Raw genomic sequence first — 7,622 nt, 5'->3', positions numbered from 1 at the left:
TGTTCTACTTTACTTCCTGTCTTTGTCTTTTCCCCACCAATTGTGACTTTTTGACCCTCCTTGATTGTTGTCACCTGTGTGTCCTTATCCTTTGCCTCACCTGTATATTTGGTCTTTGTGTTCCCTTGTTTCTTTGGATGTTGGATGTTCTTTTGGTCTTCTCTGTGGATAGTTCACTTTCGATTGTGTCTCTGGATACTTTGCTTTGGCTACTTCGTTTCCTGGTTTGGTTCCTGGTTGTTTCCTTATTTGGACTTTTTACTATTTGTTACCAGTCTTCCTGCCCGCCTTTCTGCACCTACCCATGAGTGACAATAAATCACCATAGTCATCCTGCCATTAAAGCTGTCTTGCATTTTGGTCCAATCCTGAGTTTTCCTGAGCCATGACAACGTTGACTTTCTAAAGTTGGTTGCAAGCAGCCGCCAGCAGCTGATGAAATATAGAAGTGTCTCAAGTGTTCCTCCATTAGCAGCTGGCCCCCAGAACTCTATTCAGAAAGCTCTAATTTATCTGTCAAAAACATTGTGATTTTAAGTCCAATCATAAATTTTACTTGCTGTCAACAAATCACATAAAAAGACCAACACCATTTGAATTGACTTACGGGCACTGTAGTTAATTTAGAGTTGATCCCACTCCTGCTCGGGGTGGAATATAACAAAGTACTTTTCCTCAAGTACTGTATGTACAGAGAGAAATTCAGATTAATACAAAATATAACTATATTCAACAACAATCAACTAATAAATTATGGTATATTATTATACATTAAGCTACCTGGCAGTATATAAATAACATTTTCTCGACCTTAACCAACTACAGCATTAGTGATGTTTACTTAGTAGGCCATTCTGCTACTTACTTATACCTTAAAGGACCGGTTTGTAAGATTTAGGTAGATCTATTAGCAGTTGCAATCTGCAACCTCACCACTAGTTGCCACTAAATCCCACGCACTGGTCCTTTAACTATATTTTGATGAATTCACTTTTATGTAACAGAGTATTTTTACACTGTGGTATTGCTACTTGAATTACTTATGGATACAATTTGAGTACTTCTTCCACCACTGGTCCTGCTGCCGAGAACTCCCAAACAAATGCTCTATTTACTCCCAGTTGCTAAAAACTACAGTGCCTGAGCTTTTTTAAAGATGACCTGTTTATACGCGTGTTAAGGCTTACAAAAATGTATTGCTTTGGGGTATGTTGATTGCTATCTTGTTGCTTGCCTTAAATTTTGTGACCAACTGATGAGATGTTAAATCCAAAGTGAATCTTAAAAACATCCCACAGAAACCTAAGGGAGGAATTACAGATCCACATCCATGTTCTCCTGGCCTTCTCCTGCCCCTCCCCCAAACAGCTCCTCTGATTTGCTCCTTCAGCCTCCTGCTTCACTGCTCAGTGGTTCATATTCCTCTGTCATCTTCTTCACTATTATCACAGACGCCTTGAAGTATGACTTAACATTTCAGACAAGATTGACTTATTCAGATTATTTGCATATCCAAATGTATCCCTGCAGCACTGCTTCCAAAATAATCAGAAAATGTCCATCAAATGGACAGTTCCCTAATATATAAAGAAACTCCTCCTGTGTAACATAAAAACACACAGGCACACACACATACAGTATGTTATATGCATCGGTAATGTTTCTAATTAAGCAATTTCGCTCTGAAATGTATCTTGTGGTAACAGATTTGTTTGTGTTTGCTTTTGGTGTTTGGTGAGAGCATAAACTCATTTGAATAAGTCAAGAAGACAGCAATGGAATACATTTCAAGCCGTGACCAACAGGTACAAACAGAGTTTAGGTCTAAACTTCAGTGGTGTTCTTCTCTCACAGTACAGAGCAGACACTAGCCACTTTATAAATGCAACAGCTCACTAACATTTGCAAAGTGATCTGAAAAGAATGCTGACCAATTGCTCCTGGATTTGAAAGTGTATTGATTGCTAGCTAGATGTTTGTCTGGATTAGCCAACACTGTCAGTAACAATGAGCAGCTGTAGTTTTGTTGACTGAGCTGCAGCAGATGGAGAACCTAGAAGAGAACCTGCAAGCCTCTCCAAAAAATGTCATTTTAAGTCTTAAATCTCCTTGCCAAGAACCTGCAGAAGACTTTTAAATAAAAACAATTTACACAGATTTGTGTATAAAATTGTATTTAAAGGTAAGTCTAAATCTCCTTGTCAAGATGTTCATAATATTGGAGTTCTGGATAATAAACCATGAATCTTTTAGTAAGCTGTAGCAATAGAAAATACTCAATGTTACAGCAATTAAGAATAGGTCAGAAAAAGCTGTAAATTTAGCAGCTCATAGACCTGAATGGTTTCACAAAGTCAACCGAGAAAAAGCATCAAAATATTTTTTGAAATAAGATTTTGAGGTATGAAATTTTCTCTCTAAATGCAATAAGTTGTCATTATAATGATATGTTGTTGTGTGTGTCTCTCAAACAATGCCTTTCCCATACAAACTGACCTGGACACATATACAGAGCGTGTTCTAAATGTTTTGTCTATAAAAACAAGTTAAACTTTACTTAATGCAGTAATGTTAAGTGTAATTATATGTCAGTATCTATGTATATTGATTTAGATAACAAAGTACAGCCACTGGTTTAATCAGAGCAGGATGATATATTAGGGTTATTCATTAAAGTTAACACTGGTCTGGAAATATTTGTTTCCTTGAAGGATCCCATTATATAATCATTTTAGTCCTTAAAAATATAAAATATGTCCAATATATAAAGTGTCTCTTAACAAATCCCTGTTTATTATACTTACAAAATCAAGAATCACTCATACTTGAAAGAACAAGTACTATTTCCCTCCAAAGAGATGAACAAATAACAATGTTCGGTATGTGTTTTATTATACAGTGAATGGTCGTAAACATCTGTCTCATAAACTTAACTGGAACAATCATTTATATATCCTGTAAAAAAAAAACATTGCTGCTGCTGGCAGTGTATGGGACCATCAATGTAAATAACTGGACATTTTGATCCATAAGGTCAAAACCATTGTGCCTTGGCTGTTTGGCTAACTGTTTTTACTACAAACATCCAACACTTTTAAAAGTGCTGCGTCTCACAACTAAAGTTGCAGGGTTCTGCTGTGCATTCATTTGGCAACCGTTTATTAGCATTTTCTGTATTCTTAATGAGGACATAGTACAAACTAGCACAGTGAGTCACCACATAAATAGAACAGCTACAAAAGTTTGGTTTGTTTGCATTAAATGGTCTGTCCGTCTGAATCAAGAGGTTTTACACAATGCTGATATTCAAACCCCTGAATACTGGAGCTTTAAGTAAACAGTTGACTGTGCTGTACAGTTGTCCATTATTCTATATATACCGTTGGACTCTTATCATGGTAAACTCAAATCATTTTCTGTTACATATAAAATTTTCAGATTTATAAAGATATCCTTTTGAAGGCAAATGTGTTGGCAATAACATAATGAAAATGAAATGCCTGACAAATAAAAATAAACAAAAACAATGTGTCCACGGTCCTGAGAGAGGTTTTTGGTCAAATGTATTGAACATCACAATCATAATCTGTTATTAAATGATAAAATCTTGTATTACACATGGAGAACTCATGGATGGTGGGTGCTGTTTGTCTAACACACTGAAAGATGATAAAAAAAACGCTTTCATGCAGCTTCACATTAACATTTTAGGTACGTCAAATATATGGCAGAAAAGGTTTTGTAAACACTGAAAAAAACACTTTCTGCAGCATATAAATGTGTTTGTTTATTGCTTGATCAATGAAGCCCAGCATTGTGAATGTTTTAATGAGTCAAATTCACGTGGACTATTTAAAACAATCTATTGATTGGCTAGTCAATAAACAATTATACCAACATACAAATATAGAGATTTATAAATAGTTAAATAGAGCTCAACAGAAATGCAAGCAATTAAGTAAATAAATACATAAATAAATAAATACATAAATAAATAAATAGCTAAATGTACATTTAAATAACAAACAAAAAAAGCATTGATTTGCCTTCAAAATCCAAGTGTGCCTTGTAGTTGGGTGTCTGCTGATTACCAGACAGTGCCTTCGCTCATTTCTGAGGAGGGTTGTGACAGCTGGTTGGTGTATCCGTTGTCACTGAGGGACACAGTGGTGTAGGGTGTGCCGGGGCCACACATCTCACTGGAGATGCTGTGCATTGAGCCCGCTATATTGGGCTCTGGGCTGGGTGAGTCCGCAGGATGATGGGATACTGTGTCAGAGAAACACTGCAACTCTCCAGGACAGTGGTGCCCTGGATGGTGGTGGTCTATGACTCCTAATGGGGTGCCAGCGGGGACAGAGGAGGGCACAAAGCCCAAGTCTGCTGGAGTCTGAGCCTGGGACGATGGTGGGCCTTGAAAGTACTCATAATTCCCTCCTGAGCCATAGTATTCACCAGGATAATCTGCATTCATACACATGTCTGGATTAGTGCAAACAGTATATCAGCATGTAAAGAAAAAAGTTCAATAGAAGATGAACTGAATTGACATTCTAGTAAAATACTATCAACTTTGAATAGAATTATCAATTCTACATCCCCTGAAACATATCTCACCTCCATAATAGGAGAAGTGTCCGAGCTCCTCTGGTTCCAGTCTCTCTCCCAGCGCTCTCATCCTCCTCTGGCCGCGGAAAAACACGTGTCTCCGGCCGCTCAGGGCGCTCAGCTGCTTCATGCGTCTCTCTTTGGACCTCCGATTCTGGAACCACACCTTTAGGACAAAGTGAGGGGAGGGGACGCAAACAGGACACGGTGAGCAGCATGAATGATACAAGCAGGAAAGCAGAGCAAACACAAGAAAAGACGTCATCCTGTAGGCTACCTGCTTATGCCTCGCAGGGCCGTGAAGGCATCACTGCAACATTTCTGATATTTCAAAAATTTAAAGATCGAGATGAGAGCAAGCAGTGTATGTGCCTTTAAATATTACCTTGCACTTCTGCTGTGTTGTGTGATTGTTGTTTACTTTTCTCGCTTAACTTATGGACACTTGGTCAAAAATATAGGAATATGGTGTTTGGATTAATGGTTTTAACTGCGTCCAAATCAAATGTTGGCCATGTAAACCCCCTGAAACACAATTCACATTTAATGCATTTCGATGACGAAAACGATGCACCAGGAAAAGTCACCAAGGGAGCTTTTTAAAAATGTCCATGGACATCAGCGCAAAGTGAGTCCTGCTTTTAAGGGTTTTAGGGGCGCAATGGGAGTAAAGATTATAGAAAAATCGGATTGGAACCCCTATCTGAACAAAGAGAAGAAAGGGAAAAAATCAGCAGAGCATTAAGGACGGATTCCCTAAAGGTGTCTGCATAACGCGCTGTCCAAAAACGCCAAAGCGCCTTCAGCCACATATGTGTGGAAGATTTTGAAGATGTTTTGTATCATCCATTGTCTGTTAGAACAACTGTTTGAACACTGCCCTCCAAACTCGGATGGGACAGAGGTGTCCGATTATGGATGTAAACGCCCCATATGCTCCAAAACATTTTTATTTTCTTTTACTTTTCCCCTTCCTTTGCCTTTTTACCTGGATGACTCTCATGCTGAGGCCGGTCTCCCGTGACAGCTGCTCCCTGATGTGCCTGGTGGGTTTCGGCGTGGCCGCGAACGCCGCTTTCAGGGTCTCCAGTTGCTTGGCTTTAATGGTGGTCCGAGGCCCGCGGCGCTTCCCGACGGCACTCTGCTCGTCATTTTCGTTGTTGCACGCATCTTTATCAGATAAATGTCCCGTTTCTGAGTCCTTCCCGTCGTCCTGCGGGTCCTGGGAGTCTGGAGACAGACTTGGGTCGCTGCAAGTCGTGACTGTGAGGAGGAAAAGATATATTGGCTCAGCATGGCGCGCAATATTTACAGGATCTGGGAGTCAAAATTATACCCGCAAAACCCTCCAGAAAAACAGCGGCATTTTTAAAGCAAATTATGAATATAGCAGCAAATCTATCTTAGAAATGTGTTAATAATATTCTGATAACGGATAAGAACTGAAGCTTTTGATAATAATAATAATAAATAACAATAATACTGAGAAGAAGAAGAAGAAGAAGAAGAAGAAGAAGAAGAAGAAGAAGAAGAGGAATAACCTGTCTACCGTTTATTTATGTAATGATTTGATTTAGAAAATCTAAAAAAAAACATATTTCCACTCCCCTTTTGAAAACATAAAAAAACAATAAATGTCTCATGCCTGATTGGCTCGATTAACGCATAGCCTAATCATTACCTGAGAGGAGGATTGTGTCTTTCCCGTTATTGTTCTGATAGTCCTCTTTACAGACAAACTTGAATTCGTCCAGGATGTACAGTTCCTCTCCGGTGGACAGCTGTTTGTTACACATCACACAGGTGAAACAGTTCAGGTGAAACACTTTGCTCTTGGCCCTGCGGACCAGATCACTGGGTAAAATCCCCTGGGCGCACCCGTCACACTTGGTCCCAAATCTCCTGTTCAAGAGGGAGAGCAACAGTCAGCATTAAGTACAATAAATATATAAATCATTTTTAGACTTCGGTTTAGATATGTACATTTATTAGGAGTTTACAACACTGACAACTATTCTGCCACCACCACAAAAAAACAGGAACTTCTGTTTAGTGTATCTTCAGTTCAAATAGTCAAAATCGAATTCACTGTGTGAAGGCAACTATACAGAATAATAAGTATAATAAAAGATAATATAGTGGTATATTATATGAACAAATAATAAAAGTACAATTGTAAGTCCATCATAGCAACCACAAGGCTGAGCCCTGTTTGTATAGGTTGCTATATTATAATACTAAGAAACAGCGTGTTCTGGCCTGTTATTAAACTCATTCTTAAATAAACTTTTTTTCCTACAATTTTCAGATTTATATTTAATTCTCGAGAAAAAAAAACGAAAAGCAAAACAAAACAAAATTACTGCGACATTTTTCCGAATAGGCAGCGGCTCCACGGTGTAAACAAAGAGGGTTTATTGAGCCCTGTGCAGAACATGGTCCACTAGTTTTACTACAGGCCCCATCAGCCCAGCATTTTCAGCGAATTCTCGTTTTTGGGACTTACCCTGGACTGTCAAATTCTATGTATCTTCATTTGTATTTCCTGGAGGAAGCTATTTAAATTGACAACAGTTGTAATTTCTCTATAAAAAAAACAATTAACCACAAACACTTTGGATGCTTACCTAAAGAAGTCATTCTTACAATACAGTTTTCCTTCTCGTGAAAAACACTTCTCAGTCAAAGTGCATTTACATTCGCAGCACTGGACACATTTGATGTGCCAAGGTCTGTCCAAAACTTTGAGCAAGAACCTATCAATAATAGGCTTTTCACAGCTGGCACAGTGAAGCATTGTCTGGAATTATTCCCAGCCAAAGGTTGTGGGAGATGTACTGTTTCTTTCTCCAACGTCCCAGTCTCCTCTATACGTTGATCCAGGAAATCCAACGTATCCAAATCAATCTGAGTAATTACATCACCATCCGTGAGATTAAATGTAACTCTTCTGTTCCGCGGGACAACAATCCACATGTGGCCAACGGCTCCAAAAGGCGGGCTAACTGTTGAAA

General features: G+C 38.7%; 1 protein-coding gene across 1 annotated transcript; it reads right to left on the bottom strand.

Annotated features, from left to right (window-relative positions):
* Positions 1-4,087: 4,087 nt before the first annotated feature.
* Positions 4,088-7,405, bottom strand: LOC118331947 (LIM/homeobox protein Lhx1-like). The gene is made up of 5 exons (XM_035667050.1): positions 7,236-7,405; positions 6,290-6,510; positions 5,597-5,871; positions 4,618-4,774; positions 4,088-4,464 (listed from the first exon to the last, which is right to left on the bottom strand). Exons 1-5 carry the CDS (start codon positions 7,403-7,405, stop codon positions 4,088-4,090), a joined length of 1,200 nt encoding a protein of 399 aa, XP_035522943.1.
* Positions 7,406-7,622: the final 217 nt, after the last annotated feature.

This window comes from Morone saxatilis, unplaced genomic scaffold (assembly GCF_004916995.1).
Source record: "Morone saxatilis isolate NCDOM2014 unplaced genomic scaffold, NCSU_SB_2.0 Contig20, whole genome shotgun sequence".
In the NCBI taxonomy this organism is placed as follows: Eukaryota; Metazoa; Chordata; class Actinopteri; family Moronidae; genus Morone; species Morone saxatilis.
The sequence above is the reverse complement of the archived record's forward strand: the minus strand, read 5'-3'. Positions and strand labels throughout refer to the sequence as shown.